Source organism: Orcinus orca, chromosome 2 (assembly GCF_937001465.1).
Source record: "Orcinus orca chromosome 2, mOrcOrc1.1, whole genome shotgun sequence".
Lineage (NCBI taxonomy): Eukaryota > Metazoa > Chordata > Mammalia > Artiodactyla > Delphinidae > Orcinus > Orcinus orca.
The window spans coordinates 57,553,146-57,572,818 of NC_064560.1; the positions used below are offsets into that span (position 1 = coordinate 57,553,146).

General features: G+C 36.7%; 1 protein-coding gene and 1 non-coding gene across 5 annotated transcripts in view; one reads left to right on the forward strand and one right to left on the reverse strand.

Moving 5' to 3' along the window:
- ZFAND6 (zinc finger AN1-type containing 6) overlaps positions 1-19,673 on the forward strand; it is a 75,171-nt gene that overhangs the window by 41,735 nt on the left and 13,763 nt on the right. For 2 of the 4 annotated variants that reach the window (XM_033402981.2, XM_004278332.4), the window contains 4 exons: positions 9,074-9,197; positions 16,800-16,970; positions 18,218-18,326; positions 19,208-19,308. In XM_033402981.2, the coding sequence (XP_033258872.1) occupies positions 16,817-16,970; positions 18,218-18,326; positions 19,208-19,308 (364 nt within the window). In that variant the 5' untranslated portion in view covers positions 9,074-9,197; positions 16,800-16,816. The remainder of the gene's footprint in view (positions 1-9,073; positions 9,198-16,799; positions 16,971-18,217; positions 18,327-19,207; positions 19,309-19,673) is intronic. The other 2 variants (XM_033402982.2, XM_004278329.3) reach the window with 1 other exon arrangement.
- On the reverse strand, positions 11,194-11,300 carry LOC117196037 (U6 spliceosomal RNA). Its single transcript, XR_004476015.1, has one exon. It is a non-coding gene; the product is annotated as a U6 spliceosomal RNA (small nuclear RNA).

The window sequence follows — 19,673 nt, forward strand, 5'->3', positions numbered from 1 at the left end:
TGCAGGTTTTGAGTTCTGTCAGTAGTGACTGCTTCTTGGATTAAAGTGAGCCATTTTTTTACATTTAGATGCTGGTAGAGTGCTTTCTAATCTAGAAGCACTGGTAGTGTTATGGATGGTGCATTAAGTCTTTCAGGAAGGATTAGGTGTCAGTGGTTTTATTGTAAGAGAATCTCCTGTGTTCGGGATGATCCTACTAAAGCCTAAAAGTAGTCTGGGTTTCAGCACTGACCATCACTCTCACTGTGTGTTTAGAAACATGGTGGGTGTTGTGGGGGGAGGTTGTAGCAAGAAGTAGAAACACAGCTTTATGTTCTGTAAGAACTTGCTGTTTACTGGAATCTAATCAGGGGCCTGAACACATCTGAACAGATACCCATTCTAACTGAAAATGGGAAAGGGGGAGATTATTTTAAAAGATATGTGAAAATCTTGTGGAATTGGCAAGAAGTTTACAGCTCTGGTACCTTTCTATGTGTTTGGTGTTCTTCCTCTTCTCCACCCCAACCTTTTCAGATTGGTTCATTGGGTCAGTTTTTCACCCGTGTCTACATAACTTTTCTGGAGATATTATCCCATGGTACCAATGGAGCAACAAGAGTTAAGACCTGTAGGTAGTACAGGTTGTATTAAAAGGGAATGTTAACAAGGAGTCAATAGTTGGCAAGTCTAACTGCAATTTCTTTAACTGATTAGGAAGCAGGGAGGGGGCTGATAATATTACCTTCCTCATACAGATATGGTGAAACTAAATGAGACAGTTCATCTAAAGTGCTTAGCACAGGGTCTAGTACATAACAGCTAATGTTTTCAGTGAGTACTTACTAATGCATATCGAAGTATGTACTTTTCTAATCTGATTTTTTAATTTAGGGAGAAGGTTTGGAGAACTTAAGATTAAATGATGACCTATGGATACCTCACTCAGAGCATTTAATTCAGAGGTGGAGTGGCTGTCTGACTGGGCTGGTAGTTATGCCCTAAACTGTTCATGATATTCTATTAACCTTAGATTGGCTTACTGTTGAGCATTGTATGTTTTTAATCAGGAGCTTAGAATAGTTTTTCCGTATTTGTTTTAGCCATTTGAACCCTTTGTTCAAATGAAGTCTTTTACAGAAACCTGGTATTTAAAAATAGTAAAAAGGAACTGTTCTTGAAGCAGAAATGTTCAACCTAATCTACCATCTCAGTTTTCTCCTCACCTGTGCCCTCTGCCTTGGCAATCATTGATAGAATGCATAGTTATAAGAAGTAAAAGCACACTTATGAGAAATTAATTTAGTGAATGATTGCCTGAATGGATAAGCATGCATAATCCCATACACACCCTTAGATGTTTTAAGATTTTATTTTTGACTCTGGCTGCTTGTAGACTGGCTGTTAACTGAAGTTGACCATGATACTGGTTTATCTTGAAAGGTGGTACTAATAAACAACCCCAGAAACTTGTATTTTACTTTACAGATATTGTTGACCATACCACATATCACATTGTGTTCTCCTTATAAACTATATGTGAAATACTCACTCTTAGGTTATCTGAGTCAAGGTTAATTGTATTTCTGAGTGAATGATTTCATTTTTCTTTTGAATATTGTACCTCTTAACTAGTCATATCCTTTGCATTGGCTGTTAGGAAGAGTAGAGTCAGCTGAATGGCTTCTAATTAGTAAAAAAGTCCTATGGGCATGTGTTTTGTTTTGACAATATACCTGACCCCTCATTTTTTCTACCACTTTGTCTTGGATTGACCATTTTTGCTTCTGTCTAATGTCATATAGCATGCATTTTAAAAGTCACCTTAAATCCTTTTCAACACACCATGAAGTATATAAAAAATCATAGTGATGCGTTTAGTGAACAGCACTTGTTAAACCCTCCGTCCCATTATAGGTGATGCTTATAGGTTTAAATTCAGACACCTTAGCGTGGATACAAAGCCTTCACTATATGGCCTTACTGTTTCTAGGATTAGTCCATCCTGTATTCCAGACACACAGGATTCTCTCCCCTGGTAAGATACCGTACTTACTTTATCCTGCCCCATAAGTATAAGTAGTAGGTATAAGCACTTACTAATCAATGTATCCTTTTATAAACTTTGGTAGGAGGATGTTAGAAACCTTTCCCTCACACTTGTAATCAAGAAATCAGCTCGGTAGGAAGTAAGATTAAGAGATCTCCTAACAGGCGATCACTGTCTGTGAGACAAAGGACACCTTTTATGTACCTGCCCTTTGTGAGCTGTGGGTAAAGAAGGAGTCTTGGATTTATGACTGTAAGATGTTATGGAAAAACCCGAACGAACTTTTTGGCTAACACCATATTTGTGGCTTCTTTCTCACAACTAAAGTGGAGTTGAGTAGTTACCACAGACTATATGGCACACAAAGCCTAAATTATTTACTTATCAGGCCCTTTAGAGGAAAAGTTTACCAACTCGTAATATACAGTGTTGGGGATACAACCCTGAAAAAACTAAATAATCATTTTGTGTATTTTATTTGGTTTTTCTCTTTTTCTATTAGTCTTTACAGACTATATTATTTGTTCATCGTTCATATTTCAATTCATATTGAAATTCGATGTTGGTTACTATAAATAGCTCTCATAACTCTGAGTTTGTGGGGTATGTGTCCTTAGTAGGCCTTTCCCTGAAATGAGAAACTAAGAGCCGTATGCCCAGATTCTGTCCAAGGGTAGACTTCAATTTGGGGTATGTGGGTAGGAAACTAGAATGAGGGAAGACTTTACTGTGCAGTACCAGTATCCCACAATAGGTCAAAGAGGAAGAATACAATGAAGTATAATTAGTTTCAAGATTTAATAAAATTAGTACTTTTATTGTTTAATCAAGAATATTCATAAGTGGTACTTTTTGGGGGGGAAGAAGGTAAGAGTATGGTGATGAAGAATACAGTGGCTGCTGACTGCTAGTACAGTTTGGTGCACGAAGCCAAGGCTCCAGCTTGTTTTACCTTCCCTTGCTTTTACGCTGCCAGTCGACACAGTGAAAAGGCAAATAACAAGTTCTTATTTTTATGAAAATAGTTTTGACCCCCTGGGCCTCTGAGAGAATCTCAGGGATCGGATCCCCAGGGGGTCCACAGATAAGCTTTGAGAATTACTGACCTAGGGCATGGACTCTAGCCAGACTGCTAAGGTTGACTCTTAGTTCCATCACTTACTACTAGCTGTATGACTTAAGCAATTTACTTTAACCTCCCCATGCTTGTCTGTGATATGGTGATAATACCTATTGCCTAGGTTTGTTATGAGGATAAAGGAGTTGAGGTTTATAAACGTGCTTAGAACAGTGCTTGGCACATAAAGCACTATATAAATATTATTAAATAAAACCAAATGGTAAATCCGGTTATTTGTATAAAAAGTGTTATACAAAGTTTCAGAAGAACAGGAGAGATTTAAATTCAGAGATTGACCATACAATGGAAGAAATCAGGGAGAAACATTCATTTACAAGTATTGGAAACTAAGTTGGAGATTTGCCTTAGGAGAAGAGATTTCTTAAAGGGGCTGGGGACAGAGAGGTGAAGCACAAAGTCATGCGTGTTGAGTTATGAGGTTTAAGGTCAGAGAAGAAGAAATAAAAAGAAGGTTCATACAAGTGGATCTTGCATACATAGAGCTTATTTTGTTAGTCTTTTGGAGAATAAAAGTGAATGAAAGCCCATGAATGTGGAAACCAATGGGAAAATTTGAGTGGGTTCCCCATTTTGCAAAAAAAGGTATTGGGTTGCCTTGTGCAGATCTAATTCTTTAAGATATGCAATATGGAACCTAGGTCGGTTTGAGAACATAAAATTGACTGCAACTTTAATTATAAAACTACTAGGTTTGGTATGCCAACTTAAGCAAATTGCTAAATGAACCTCTCTCTGAGTGAAATGAATTAGAAAAGATACCCCAAAACTTAGAGTGTGAGGCTAAGCATCTTTGTTCAGTGTACAAACTGTATAACATATGTATTGGGCCCTGCTGGCAAATCTAGATCTTTTCTCAAACAGCAAATTCAGTTTCTTTAAAAAGAGCCTATTGCAGCCTCTTTGCCTTGTGGTAAATACTTGGTTACCACAGGTTGTAGTACAAGGCTGCGCTACCTTGCCAGCACAGTTTCATTCATGCATTCAACAAATATTGAAAGTCTACCATGTGCCAGGCATTATTTTAAGCATCAGTGAATAAAATGGACAGAATCTGCTGTTACAGAGGTGACATTTTAGTAAAGGGACGAGAGATAAGTGTAATTTAATAGTAAATTAAGATCAAAGGCATTGAAGAAAAATAAAACTGGAAAGGGTAATAAAGGATGCTGGTTGCAATTTTAAATGGGGTAAAGGAAGCCCTCTCTCAGAAGATGACATTTGAGCAAAGGTCCTGAAGGAGATGAGGGGACCTAGTTGTAGTGACTTCTGGAGGGTAGAAGTTACAGCAGTTACAAAGGCCTTATGACAGGAGCATAGCTGGCATATCTGTATATGATCAGGGAGGAGTGGGAGAGGAGGTCAGGTAATGGGGGAACAGATTATAAAAGAGCCTTTAAGTCATGGTAAGGAGTTTGGCTTTTACTTGGTGAATTGAAGGATTTTGAGTAAGCAAGCAGTGTGATCTGCTTTAGATTTTAACATAATCACTGGCTGCTGTATTGAAAATACACCATAGGAAGATAAGAACAGAAGCAAGGAGACCTATATACCAGTAACTATATTAGTTACCAATTGCTATATAGCAAATTATTCCAAAAACTTCATGGTTTAAAACAACAAACACTTATTGTCTCACACAGTTTCTGTCAGGAATATAGACGTAGCTTAGCTGTATAATTTTGGCTCAGAGTCTTTCATGAGGTTGCAGCTCAGAGATTAGCCAAGGTTGCAGTCATCCAAACACTTAACCAGGGCTGAAGGATTTGCTTCCAAGTTCACTCATGCACCTTTTGGCCAGAGACCTCAGTTCTCAGCAAGTGGGGCTGTCCTTATGACAGTGGTAGCCGCCTTCCCTGGAGTGAGTGATCTACAAGAGAGAGAGAGAGCAAGGCAGTAGCCATAATGTACAGTGTCTTTTATGACTAGACTCAGAAATGACAAACCAACACTTCCACAGTATTCTGTTGGTTATCCAGACCAACACTGATAAAATGTGGGAGGGGACTACAAAGGGCCAGAATATCAGGAGGCATGGGGATCATTGGGGGCCACCTTGGAGGCTGGCAACAAATAGAAAATGAAATTTTAAAAAGATACCATGTATTGCCTTTTAACAAATACCTAGGAATATCTACAAGAAATATGCAAGACCTGCATGAACACTGTCAAAACATTACAGGGAACTTAAAGAAGACCTAAATTTAAGAGTCTGCTGTGTTTGTACATCTGTAGATTCAGCACAACGCTAACAGGTCCCCCTCCCATAGAAATTGACAAACTGAATCTAAAATTTGTATGGAAATGGAAACTGCCAAGAATAAGCAACACAATCTTGAGGAAGAATAAAACTGATACCAGCTATCCAAAATCTATAATAACTTGAAACAGGATAGACAAAATAGACCAGTGGGATAGAATTGAGAGTCTAGGAAAAGACCCGCATTACATGTATGATAACCCATGTATGGACAAGAGTGAGACTGCAGTGCAGTAGGGAGAGGACAGTCTTTTCAATGAATGGATTTGGGTTAATTAGATAACCATATGGAGAAAAACATGAATCTTAATCCCTACCTTATTCCATACAAAAAATCAACCAGATGGATTACAGATCTAAATGTGAAAGGTAAAATAATAAAATTAATAGGAAAATAGAGAGCATCTTCGTGACCTTGGAGTAGGCAAAGATTTTTAAAATAGCTAACTATAAAAGATAATTGTTAACAAAATCATATTAAGGTGAATTTTGGTTTCAAGACACCATTAAAAATGGAAAGACAAACCATCGTGGAAGGTAAAGTAAGCAAAAGGCAATCCAACAGAAAAAAGTGCACAGAAAACTTAGACACTTAACAAAAGAGGATTTTAAGAATATTTAAAATAGAAAGGCAGATGTATTAATTTCTTAGGGCTGCAATTACAAATTAATACAAACTAGGGAGCTTAAAAACAACAAAAATTTATTCTCTCACAGTTCTGGAGGCCAGAAGTTCAAAATCAAGGGGTTGGCAGTGCCATGCTCTGTACAAGCTCTAGGAGAGAATACATTTCTTGCTGCCAGATTCTAGTGGCTGCATGCATTCTTTGGCTTGTGGCCACATCACTCCAGTCTCTGCCTTTGTCTTCACATCACCTTCTCCTCTGTGTCTCTCAAAACTCTCTCTGCCTTTCTCTTATAAGTATACATGTGATTGCATCTTAAGCCCAACCGAACAATCCAGACTAGCTCCTCTTTTTAAGATCCTTAACTTAATCATCTTTTGCCATATAAGATAGTATTCAGAGGTTGCAGAGATTAGCACATAGACATGTCTTTGGGGCTACCATTTTGCCCAGTATAGCAGGCAGTACTAAGTATTGGTGAGGTATGGAGTAACTGGAATGCTCATACTTTGCCAGGGGCTCTAACGTTGCCAGGAGTGTGTAAATTTGTATAACCCGCTTTGGGAACTGGTAGTATCTGCTTAAAGGTGAACATACATATACCCTATGACCCAACGTGTCCCCTCCTAGGTATATACTGAGCAGAAATGTGTATGTATGTTAGTCAAAAAACACATAAAATAATGTTCATAACAGCAATATTTGTCATAGTCATAAGCTGGAAAGTTCCCAAATCCCTGTCATCACTAGAATAGATAGTGGTTTATTCATACAGTGTAATATACTAGATAGCAAAGAGAAAGAATGGACTGTGGTTGGACACATTAGCGTGGTTGAATCTCAAAAACAATTTGAGAGAAGGCAGACACAATGTGTGTACACTGTATAATTCCATTTATTAAAAGTTGAAGAATAGGAAAAGCTAATCTAGAGTATTAGAAGTCAGCATAATGGTTATCCTTGGGGAAAGGATAATATTTGGAAAAGAGCATGAGGAAGCTTTTGAGGGGTACTGATGATAATCTGTTTCTTTTTTTTTTTTTTTTTTTTAATTGCGGTACGCGGGCCTCTCACTGTTGTGGCCTCTCCCGTTGCGGAGCACAGGCTCCGGACGCGCAGGCTCAGCGGCCATGGCTCACGGGCCTAGCTGCTCCGCAGCATGTGGGATCTTCCCAGACCCGGGGCACGAACCCGTGTCGCCTGCATCGGCAGGCGGACTCTCAACCACTGTGCCACCAGGGAAGCCCGATAATCTGTTTCTTGATTGGGGTGCTTAGTTACCCAGTTGTGTTCAATTTGTGAAAATTTAAGCTTTACACTTGGGACTTGTATATGTTTAAAGAAAAAAAGAATGGGAGTTGTTGGTTACTTTTGTAGGTTTCTTTACTATAGGACATCTCAGTTGAACTAATGGGAGTATCTTTCATTTTGATATGCATTGATTATTCTGTTCTGTTTGAAAGTTTTAGTAGAGCAACTTGATTATAACATTTGTAAGGACTTTGAATTGCAAGTGACAGAAGCCCAAAGCAAACTAAAGCAAAATGAGAATTTGTTCACATAATTGGGAAGTCTGAGGGGTGGAGCTGTCCTCAGTAAGCCTTTGTCTTGGCTGTCTCCTTCCTACCCATTTTGGCTTTGCTTACCTTATTTTAATTAATTATGCGGCCTCTTTCTCCATTGTGGCAGAGACGGCCACCAGCAGCACCAGGTTTACATTGTATTGTCTTCAATGTAATCTCAGAGCAAAGTCTGCCTCTTTCCCAGTAGCACCAGTAAAATCCAGGAGGAATGAATGATTGGCTCAGATTGAGTCATAATGCCCAGGCTTGGATCACGTGCCCATCACTGAGACAGGTCTGGCCCTGAGGAGGAGGGCTTAAGCCTACCCAAAGCAAATGAAATGGTCTTCCCACAGGAACAAGAGGTTCTGTTAATCTGAAAGAGGAAGGAAACATACCAGGCAGACAGAAACTATCAGTTTCAGGAATATGGATGTCTTCCCAGTCCAGTTATTGAATGATTTTATAATTATTAAGATACCACGGATTTTATTTAGCCTTGGTGAATAGAAAACTGTGTGCTAAAATAGAGGACAGTTTGTACCAATTACATTACTGTCATTTTTCACATCATAGCTACAGCTTTCTGTATAAACTATACCTGGTGATACAGATTTGGATGAAATATTGCCTTTCATAGTTCTTTCCCCTTATTGGGTGATGAACATATACTTAAATAAGAGATGAGGCTTAGCAAGAGCAAATATACTTTAAATTTACATTACTTGGATTAGAGACTCCCACAGTTAATAATATTACCTGTGCTTGAGTCCCATGTCTACCTAGCCTCCCCACATCATCTTCAGTGATGACCGCATTAAAGTCATTTGCTTATTTAATCCAGAGGTTGGCGGATTTTTGGTTCATCACCTGTTTTTGTTCAGCACATGAGCCAAGAATGGTTTTTGCATTTTTAAGTGGTGGGAGGAAAAATCAAAAGAGGGACATTTTATGATGTGAAAATTCTGTGAAATTCAAATTTTGGTGGCCATAAGTATAGCTCATTTGTTTACATATTGTCAGTGGCTGCTTTTACACGACAACAGCCGAATTGAGTAGTTGTAACAGAGACTGTATGGTCCTGAAGCCTAAAATATTTACTGTCTGGTCATTTACCAAAAGGTTTGCCAACAACTGATATACACATTTTTGGGCAGAATGTGACAAATTAGAGTCAGATGATGGGAATGCCAATCAGAGTTTTTCTGAAACCTGTCTTCTTCAACTGGAGACACTTACAGTGGCTTCTTTTTGTGAGATTTATCGTGCCAGTCAATGAAAACTTTCCTTATATCAATAACTGGGAGGTTTGTATATATTAGAATTAGCTTTGGAGTCTCTTATCCTTACATAACCTAGTATGTTGAAATTGATGAATTATTTGCTGGGAAGGAATATGTAGTATCCTCAAAGATGTTATTCTCATGTTAGCTGGACTCATGCCTTTTTGTCTTTCAGCCCAAGAAACAGCAGGAAAGACAACCTGACATAGGGAACTGGGGACTGCTATACAGAGAGAGAACTACAAAGCATCCTCAGTGCAGTAGGAACCCTAATCCAAAGTCCCTATACTTTTATCAGAGTGAGTAGCATTCGTCTCAACTGTTCTATATTGAGTCATACTTTCTGATCTATTTGCTTTATGAACTTTCCTAGATATTTTGTAATCTCTGCAAAGGTTCTTGACCTCCAGAACATATGTATGTTGCCCATATGATAGGTATCATCATAGGTTAAGATTAGGTAACTGAAAGTGAAGGTAGCCTTGAATTGGAGAGTGTAAGCTCTATCTAAGAGCTCTATCTAAGGGTCCTAGCTGATTGGTTTTAATTTTGGGAACATCAGTCCACTGTTGTCAGGTCTTGCTGTTTTTCAAGAGAAGCTGGAAACCTGGGATTTTTATTTGACATTCCCCAATTTCTGAATGCTAACAATAATTTTTAAAAGTTAATATGTGCTGGCTTACCAGACATGCCTGTGGGTCAGATTTAACTTGTTTGCCAGTTAACAACTTCTGTATTTAAGTCATCATTATAAATTATATATCCTCCCTATTTATTTCAGGAGCAGGGAGAAGAACAATGAAATGAAAAATTATATATGCCTTTTGTAACTGGCTTGGGTTACTGATCATTCTTGCTGAATGACTGTTTCAGTATATAAATTATGAGTACTGTTATTGAAACATTTTTCATCAATCTGTTGTCGCCCCTTTTCAATGGAAAATGACCATTTTTCGCCTGATGTGAATACTTCTAACAATAATGAAATGTGTTTATTCAACAAAATATTTTGTAATATTCATATAGGCATAAAGGGGATTTGAAGAAGAAACTGTTTAACTGGGAAATGATTTGTATACCTGTAAAGCACTTGAGTAATGGTAAGCTTAAGTGCCCCAAAAGGGTGGTGTACAGACAGCTTCTGTAGGAATACAGAGCAGAGGAGGATCGAGGTGGACAGAAATGAACCCAGAAGAAGTAGAATTTAAGCTGATTCCTTAATAAGATTGTTATAGGCAGAGTGAAGAAGCGGACAACATTTACGAAGGAAAGAGCAGTATGAGCTGGAAGCTTGTTTCCAGCAACGAGGATGATTTGTTTCAAACAGATAGGCGCAAAAGGACCCTCTGCTTTTAGGCAGAGCAGAGTTAGAGCAGTTACTGAGTTTCTGCTAGGTGCCAGGCACTATATGGAAGCTTTCTGTATACACTGTCTTAAATAAATATGAGCACACTTTTAAAAATAATTAATTAATTTAGTTTTGGCTGTATTGGGCCTTTGTTGCTGTGTACAGCTTTCTCTAGTTGCAGCTAGTGGGGGCTACTCTTCGTTGTGGTGCACCGGCTTCTCATTGCGGTGGCTTCTCTTGTTGCAGAGCACGGGCTCTAGGCGCCCAGGCTTCAGTAGTTGTGGCTCGTGGGCTCTAGAGCACAGGCTCAGTAGTTGTGGCACGTGTGTTTAGTTGCTCCAGGGCATGTGGGATCCTCCAGGACCAGGGTTCGAACCCGTGTCCCGTGCACTGGCAGGCGGATTCTTAACCACTGTGCCACCAGGGAAGTTCTGAGCACACCTTTTTTTTTTTTACATCTTTATTGGAGTATAATTGCTTTACAATGGTGTGTTAGTTTCTGCTGTATAACAAAGTGAATTAACTATACGTATACATATATCCCCATATCCTCTCCCTCTTGCATCTCCCTCCCACCCTCCCTATCCCATCCCTCTAGGTGGTCACAAAGCACCGAGCTGGTTTCCCTCCCTCTGCTATGCTGTTGCTTCCCACTAGCTATCTGTTTTACAATTGGTAGTGTATATATGTCAATGCCACTCTCTCACTTCGTCCCAGCTTACCCTTCCCCCTCCCCGTGTGCTCAGGTCCATTTTCTACGTCTGCATCTTTATTCCTGTCCTGCCCCTGGGCTCTTCAGAACCTTTTTTTTTTTCTTTTTTGGATTCCATACATATGTGTTAGCGTATGGTATTTGTTTTTCTCTTTCTGACTTCACTCTGTATGACAGTCTCTAGGTCCATCCACGTCACTACAAATAACTCAATTTCGTTTCTTTTTATGGCTGAAAAAACATGGAACGCTTCACGAATTTGTGTATCATCCTTGTGTAGGGGCCATGCTGATCTTCTCTGTATCGTTCCAATTTTAGTATATGTGCTGCTGAAGCAAGCACCTGAGCACACTTTTAAGGAGTTGAACTTAAGGAAGTTTAGTAACACGTCCAAGCTCTTATAGGTAATTAAAACGGCAAAACTGGGATCTGACCCCCAAGCCTGTTCACTTTTCACTCAGCTTACTTTCCAGGGAGATTGGGCTGGTTAAGGTAAATTATGTAGAGCATGAATGCCAGGTCTAGTACTCCTTTCTGGGGAAATTATTTAGTAACTAGAACAGAAGTAATACGATGAGAACTGAGTGTTTTAGGAGAATTTAAATAAGTGGATTGTGAGGAGAGGCAGTAAAACAGAAGAAAAAAACTGTTAAAATAACCCAGATGTGAAGTGATAAAGTCAGAATTGGGATGCAAAGAAGAAAAGAGCATGAGATATTTCAGAATGAAAATTATTGGAACTTGGTGACTTAAAATTCTATGGGATGAAGCAGAGGGAAATAAGTTTAATTGACATGTATTTGCAGTTATAATTGAGTCTGTGTTGCATTCATTCATTGCTGTCCTTTTGTCAGAATTTGAATAATTGGTAATGAATTTTCTTTGCAATCTTAATATTTGATCTTGAATTTTTATGCTAATGAGAATTTTTAGGTTAAAAGACTTAAAGGAAAAACAAATTTTCTCAAGAACTTGGTTAAGCTAATTAAAGCTGCATAATATCTTAAGGTTGAATAAATGAATGAAAGTTTAAATTATCTTTAAATGAAAAGAATAAGAATTCATAAATGCTCATGAATTTATGTTTGGCAGGGACAGGATGGACTTTGAAAGTCATTCTCTTTGTTTTTTTAGATCCAAAAAAAAAAAAAAGGACATTGACCTAATTGCTTACTAGATATGTGACCTTGGGCAAGTTATTCAGTCTCTTTGAATATCAGTTTCCTCATTTAAGAATGGGGATATCAGTAATACCAACATCATAGGGTTCTGGAGAGAATTAAATGAGATAATATAAATAAAACAATAAAGACAGTTTTTGGCCCATAGTAAGCTCTGAATAACTAAGTACTATCCGAGTGGGGTAGGGAGGACAGTCAGTTGTAGGTTTAATTATGAATGTTAAGAGTCAGAAATCACATTTTCTGAATTCTCTTTAATTTGTAAATTTTTTTTTTAATTACACCATGCTAATCCATTTTTCTCTGTATGTCTGGTAATCTCATTCTTTACCTCCTTGGATTTGTAGTTTTCTAATCCCACAATACATAGAGCAATTAAGGAATTGTTCTGCCTTCTCATGCTCTTTCCTCTTTTTCTTTCCTGAATGCCAAGCTAATGGGTCCTCCAAATTGTTTACCTACCAAAAAGGCACAGTAGCAAGGGGATGCGAGATTTCCAGTTTCTCCATAGCTACCCCATCTTTGCCACTACACATAAAGATAAACTAAGATACCCTTTTATGGCTTTTGGTCTTTTCCTGAATCTTCATGGAAAGGTACATTTTGTGGCCTAAAAATGAATAACTAACACTGATTCTTTTCCTTTTTCTCTTTCTCTCTCTTTTTTTCTTTTCTTTTTAAGTAAGCTGTGAAATCTTTTGTGCTTTTTATCTGCCAGGATAATAGCTTTTTATAAGAAAGCTCTTGACTTATGAAAATAATTGCTAGTTTGCAACTGTGCAGGGCAGTTTGGCTTGGGGAAATTGCTAGTGTTACATGTTTTAAATTTTAGTCTTACTATTCAGAAGCAGGGATTGTGATATAAAAAACTTGGTGGTCATATTGTACTTTTAATCTGTGAATATTTACTTGAGTTTTTATAGAAATAAGATATTTATCTTCTCCGGATGCTTGTACATTGCCAGTATATACTGAAAGATTTATCAGTACCGGTGGGGAAGGTTCTTTAATTCTTATAACATATCATTTTAATGTCATTAATAGGTAGCATAGAATAGTTGGTGATTTAGAACAGTGTTTCTCGAGAATTCCCTGGCAGTCCAGTGGTTAGGACTCGGTGCTTTTACTGCTCGGGTTCCATCCCTGGTAAGGGAACTAAGATCCCACAAGCTACACGGCGCAGCCAAAAAACAAAAGTGTTTCTCAATCTTTTTTCCTTTATTGCCCTCCCCCCCATCCCCAGGAGCCTTTTAAAACAGTTTTTTCCTAATTGGCTTCCTACCTCCATAAAATTTTAATTCCACATATATATAATAGTTATCTATTTATGTATTATATGTATAGCTGTGTTTTATACATAAATAGTAAGGGGTGTTTTTTTTTTGTACTCCCATTCCCCAGAGAATCAGTGCTTGCCTTCTTGAGGTGATTCTGCCTGCATTGATGGTTTACAGAGTGGATTCTCAAAATTTTTGGTTTCAGAACCTTTGTATTCTCTAAAATTATTGAGCACGTTGAAGAGCTTTTGTTTATGTTTGTCATATCTAGCGAAAATTTTATCATGCTACAAATTAAAGTGAGAAAAATCACAAAATATTTATTAATTTATTTAAAAATATTTTATGAAAAATAACCATTTCTCCCTCCCCCCTGCCCAAATGGTTTGGTGAGAAATGTGGCATTGTTACACATTTTTGCAAATCTCTTTAAGGTCTGGCTTAATAGCAAACAGCAGGATTCTCATAGTTGCCTCTGCATTCATTCTGTTACAATGTTAAAAAGAAAAGCTGGTGTCATACAGATATGTAGTTGGAAAAGGAAGGAGTATTTTAATAACCTTTTCAGATAATAGAGGTTTCTCTTCTTCGATATTACACCAAAATGTAACAATTTGTAGTTTCTTAAAGGGATAGTTGCAATGTAGGATCTCATACTATATAAAAACCTTTTGTCTGTTACTCTAAAATCCAGTGTTCTTTCACTTTGAATAAATCTTTTGTTCATGAATAATTTTGTACTGTCATACATTGGTCACTTAGGAAATATTGGTTTACTGACTTATGCAGACCTTCCAAATGTCAATAGTAGTACCAACTACTCACATGTCATTAATATAACCACTGACCTTATCAAAGACTCTCTAAAAATTGGAGAAACTTGTCAAGCTTTTTTTCATTTGAATGTTGTCCTCGGCAATAAATAGTATTAGTTATTTTTCTTGAAGTGACAGGCTTATTACTTCATTCATTTTTGAGAAAATATCTGCCACATACTCAAGTCTGAATAACCAGAGTTTGTCATTCGTTCTTTGAAATAAAAAACTTGTTCTGTGAAAAAGGTGACTCGGTTAGGTTGTAACTCAGACAATTGCACAAGTGCTTTTTCTTCAGTCATCATACTTCCTATATGCAGCAGGAATGCTTTATGTGTACTTCCCAGTTTGTCACAAAAAATATTAGCAAGACGTGTGTTCAGGCTCAAGATTTAATAAAATTAATAATTTTATTGTCACAGTGTGGTGATGAAGAATAGAAGGTAGTATACTTCACTGCCACTGTTATGGTTTGGCTCCTTGATGAAGCTCCAGGTTTTTAGCCACCATTGCTTTTGTACCGCAAATGCACATGTCAACATGGTGGAAAAGGCAAACTAGTTAGCATTAGTATGAAAACAGTTTTGACCTCCCCAGGGGTCCAAGGAGCAAACATTGAGAACCACTGATTTAGAGCTTGGACTTCTACTGAATCTCAGCTCCATCACTTATTAGCTACATCCATGACTTTGAGCAATTACCCTGATTCCAAACCAGACAACCACACTATTCCTCATGAATATAGGCCCCAAAAATCAACAAAATGTTTGACATTTGCTTTTCTATCCTAACATTGTTAATGGATTTTTTTTAGTTTGATACACTGTATATGTATTTACAGAACTACAGGAAAGGGAGGGTTTTTAAAAGTAGCATAATGTATAAAGCAGAGCAGCCAAGATTAGATTCTGAAATGACTTGCCATCATGAAGTAAAAAAGATGTTTGTCAGAATCCCAAATTACATTCCTAGGCCTAAAGATCTTTTATTTATATTCCTAGGCCTAAAGGTCTAAAGATTCTAAACAGTTTTAGGTTTTTCTTTTTAAAGGCAAATGCTAAACCTGCTTTGTTTTGTAGAGTCAAATGCATTATTGCTCTTGGTTCTGAAATTTGCATTAAATACCCTCCCCCCATTCTACAACTGTCTTTTCAAATAATTTAGGTGAAGAAAAAAAATCTGTTAATGGTAAACAGTGAATGTTTATCAATTCAGGGAAACTTCAGTGGCAGAACAGTGTCCTTCGCTTAGTCTTGTCCTGTATGATCTTTGAACATACACTCATCTGTAAATACACATACGCGCATTTTGGAGGAAACTTCATTTCATTTGTGAGGCTTTTGTTTTGTTTTGTTTTTTAATAAAGTGAGATAGAACCTCTTATTACCTTCTCATGTTATTTATGCCAAAGAACCACTTGCTGTATGGGAGAAATGGCACATGGGGTTCTTCCATCTGCTGTAATTGATTATTGCCTGTGTGGTTCCCAAACAGTTCCTCTGCCTGTTAGTTTTTAAATTTTAAATAACTCTAAAAATAAATATTTTGTTCCCAATTACATAAGTAGTATCTTCATTTAAGAGGATTTTAAAAGTACAGAGAAGGTACAAATCAGAAAAAAAAAAAATCACAGTTAGCTTTGCCATCCTTGGATATATTCTTTCTTATCCTTATTGATGGTTAATAGATGCATTTTTTGGTCCTAATTGGCAACATATTGTATATACATTTCATATTGTGCTTTTTCATTCATTATCAGCAATTTCCTCCTTCAAAAAGAATTCTAAAATATTTTTAATGACTGCTTAACTTTTGAAAAAAATCCATTCTCCTAATATTAGATATTTAAGTTATTTTAAGTTTCTCAGCATTATAAATATACTGTAAAACACATCCCTTGTGTGTGTGTGTATGTATATATATATACATATGTATGTATATATAATTTTCTCCTGATTATACCCTAGTTATTCTATTGAACGAGAATTGGTTCAAAAGGGCAATCTTTTTACAAGGCTCTTAAGGTGAGTTGCCACATAGCTTTCCAAAAAGATTGACACAACTTCTCATTTTTCCAGTGTTCTGCCAATTTCTCCACATCTTCACCAGCATTGATATTCTGTTCAATGCTTTTTAAACAGAAAACATTATGCAAGTTAAAACATGAACTTTCAGCAAAAGTTTAAATGCTTAAAAGTTAATAATATAACACATAGCGAACTGTATTTCTCATTACTAGGAGTCCAAGCTGAACCTAGACTTAAAGGATTTTCCCTAACATTCTGATGGTGCGGAGTCTTTAGTACAGATTCCCTTCTCTAGTTCATAACATTTTTTGAACCAGTACAGACCGACTTGTATACAGTGGGTCGGAGATAAAAGTTCAGTTTGTATCCTTTTGATCTTTATTTTTTTCTGTCTCTACCTCAGCCTATGTGTTGAGGCAGCTGCACAGAGTGCTTTAGGGCAGAGTATAAGTGCATTTTCCTTTATTATATAAAGCAAATTTGGATAATGTATGATTGTAGTGTGTGTCTGAGTTCTTTGCTAATTCTGTGTAAATTTCAGGTGTGCAACAGAGGAACATGGCTCAAGAAACTAATCACAGCCAAGTGCCTATGCTTTGTTCCACTGGCTGCGGATTTTATGGAAACCCTCGTACAAATGGCATGTGTTCAGTATGTTATAAAGAACATCTTCAAAGACAGAATAGTAGTAATGGTAGAATAAGCCCACCTGGTAAGTAATTCTTACCTGGTAAGTAAAACACAGCACTATTCATAATTGAGATATACCTGAATAGCACAGGGTACCCAGTACCTTTTTCTACTTTCACATTTTACTTCTTTTACTACACTTACATCAGGAAAATGTCTCATTACATAATGTGATTATCAGTGGTAGGGAAACAGGAATAGGAGTATCTTTACCCATTGAAAAGAACTACTTCTTACTTGCTGTGTTAGAGAATTCTATTATCTTATTAAAATAGAGGCACACTTCATTCAAGTATATATAGCTGTCTTGGAAAATAAGGTGTAAGGGAGTGAGGGCTGTACGAGGACCTTGCTTCTTTTATCTAGGATGACTTTTGAAGCCAAGACAGTTGTAGAAGGAAAGAGTGAGTTATATATAGCCACAGCTGACTGTAGAAAAAGCCTTTCTCCATTAGGAAGGAGAGATGTAACAGTTTGACTCAGAGAAAGGGATGTTCATCCCCAGTTCATTTGAGTTCTTTATGCATTTTTATGTCAAAGGATTTTCCTGGAAATGAAGTGGCTTTTGTTTCAGTAGTTGTGTAAGAAGGATCATGAGGATTTTGAGTATAAGCTTTGCAAAAGTAAAGTGTTAATGGTACTCATCTAGGATAGTTCTCATGTAGCTTAATGCCTAAATGTATAGGTTTTCGTGGTGAATGAAAGTGCAGGCTGTTACTTAGTTCATTTAAAATTGTGTGTAGAGTCTTTCTCATCATTGCTTCGTGTTGAAGCCAGAAGCTAGAATCATTTAATCAAAACTTCTTTACTTAAGGCTAAGATCAAATGAATATAAATTATTGTTTTTTAAGTCATCATCTACATTTCTGCCTTATAAAGAACAGGTAGAATAATATAACCTGAGCACAGATTTTAATTTTGAACTTATGTTTGCCTTACTGCAAAATTCTTTTTTATTTGAAATATTTGTGCGCTAGTACTTGGAAGACATTTGTGAATTAAAGGGTTTGGGTAATAATCAGTCCTAAGAAATCGTAGTTTAATTTTGGATATATACATTTTGTATATGGTTTCCTTGGTTAAAATCAGCATTCTTTTCATAGGCAAACTATTGAAAAAATTTTAACTAAAGTAATGAACCGGCTTATTATATAGTAAAACAAAATCCATATACTATATTTCGTGGAAAACTGATCTTGATTTTTGTAGATGAGGTGTTGGCCTGCCCAGGGTACAGAGTCACTAACCTGAGATGTGGTCCTGTTACAGCACCTTCTGTCAGTAGTCTGTCTGAGTCTTTACCAGTTCAGTGCACAGATGGCAGTGTCCCAGAAACTCAGTCGGCGTTAGACTCTACATCTTCATCTATGCAGCCAAGGTAAGATGTAGCCTCTGAAGTGTGATTGGAAAGCTATTGAAAAGTAAAGCATATATTCCATATGATCAGTTCTGTTAAGAAGGAAAACTGTGTAGTCAGCTTAGGATTAACTGGCATAAAATTATTATTATTAGTGACTAGTCAGAAAAATCTTTTTATTGGTTTTAAATTGGGGTGGGAGTAGGGAGTTGTCTTTTTAAGTCTCAGATTTCCTTTCAGACAGGTTTTTCTTTATTTCTCTTCATAATATATCCTGACCAACCCTTGAAGTCCTTCTGAAGCATGTTCAGTTCTTCTAGTCATAGGCTTATTATGCAAGTACTAGTGCTTTGTATTAAAAAGTACAGTCTTGTCACAGGTTCCCTTCGTTTAATATCATGATGTGGTACTGATACCTATTTGTACTGTAGTGTATTTTTTCTTTTTAACTTTGAAGTCACATCATTTAGAAGCCTGAAAACACAGAAATGTTTGTTTTATTCTTACTCTACTGTTAGGAAACAGATATTAAGTTTCTACTCTGAAGTTCCTTTTTCCAGTTTATGATGGGAGATGTTCAGTTCTGCTATGCAAGTGTATCATATAGAACTTTGTATTAGGGTTCCTGAATTATGTCTTTATCATACTAGTTTTCATTTAGTGAATTCATACACAGTGGACATATACTGTTGCTTTATTTTCAAAGCAATAAACTTCTGGTCCAAATTGGTCTCAAGTTTCAAAGCTCTGTAGTTATGTTTAAGTTATAAAAAAAAGTATCTCTGATTAATTCTTGTCTTAATGATCTACTTACATATGTGAACTCTTACTTATTAATCACTTTAGTTACTCTTCATGCATAGAGATCATCTTTTAAAATCTAAATATTTTTGCTTTTCTAGCCCTGTATCAAATCAGTCACTTTTATCAGAATCTGTAGCATCTTCCCAAGTGGACAGTACATCTGTGGATAAAGCAATACCTGAAACAGAAGACCTGCAAGGTTTGCACATGAACTAGCATATATTTTGTCATTTATTTAACATTTGAATATTACAAGCCAGGCACTATCTTAGATGCATATGTTTTTTAAATTACCTGCCTAAGATAACGTATTTTTACATTTGTTTTCTTTATGAGCAGAATATTTTATATCCTCAAGTATTTAATTGACTGCAATGTTGGGAGCCATTTCCCACTTATATATAATTAGGTCATCAGCATAAACATAGAAAATTAAAAATCTGTTTTGTTTAAGAAATATAATTAAATGAATAAGTGGTGGTATTATACTGTTCTCTTTTACTGTTTTGCCCAATTTAACCTAAATACTATTTCCTCTCCCAGCAAACTGGGGCTGCTGGTTTG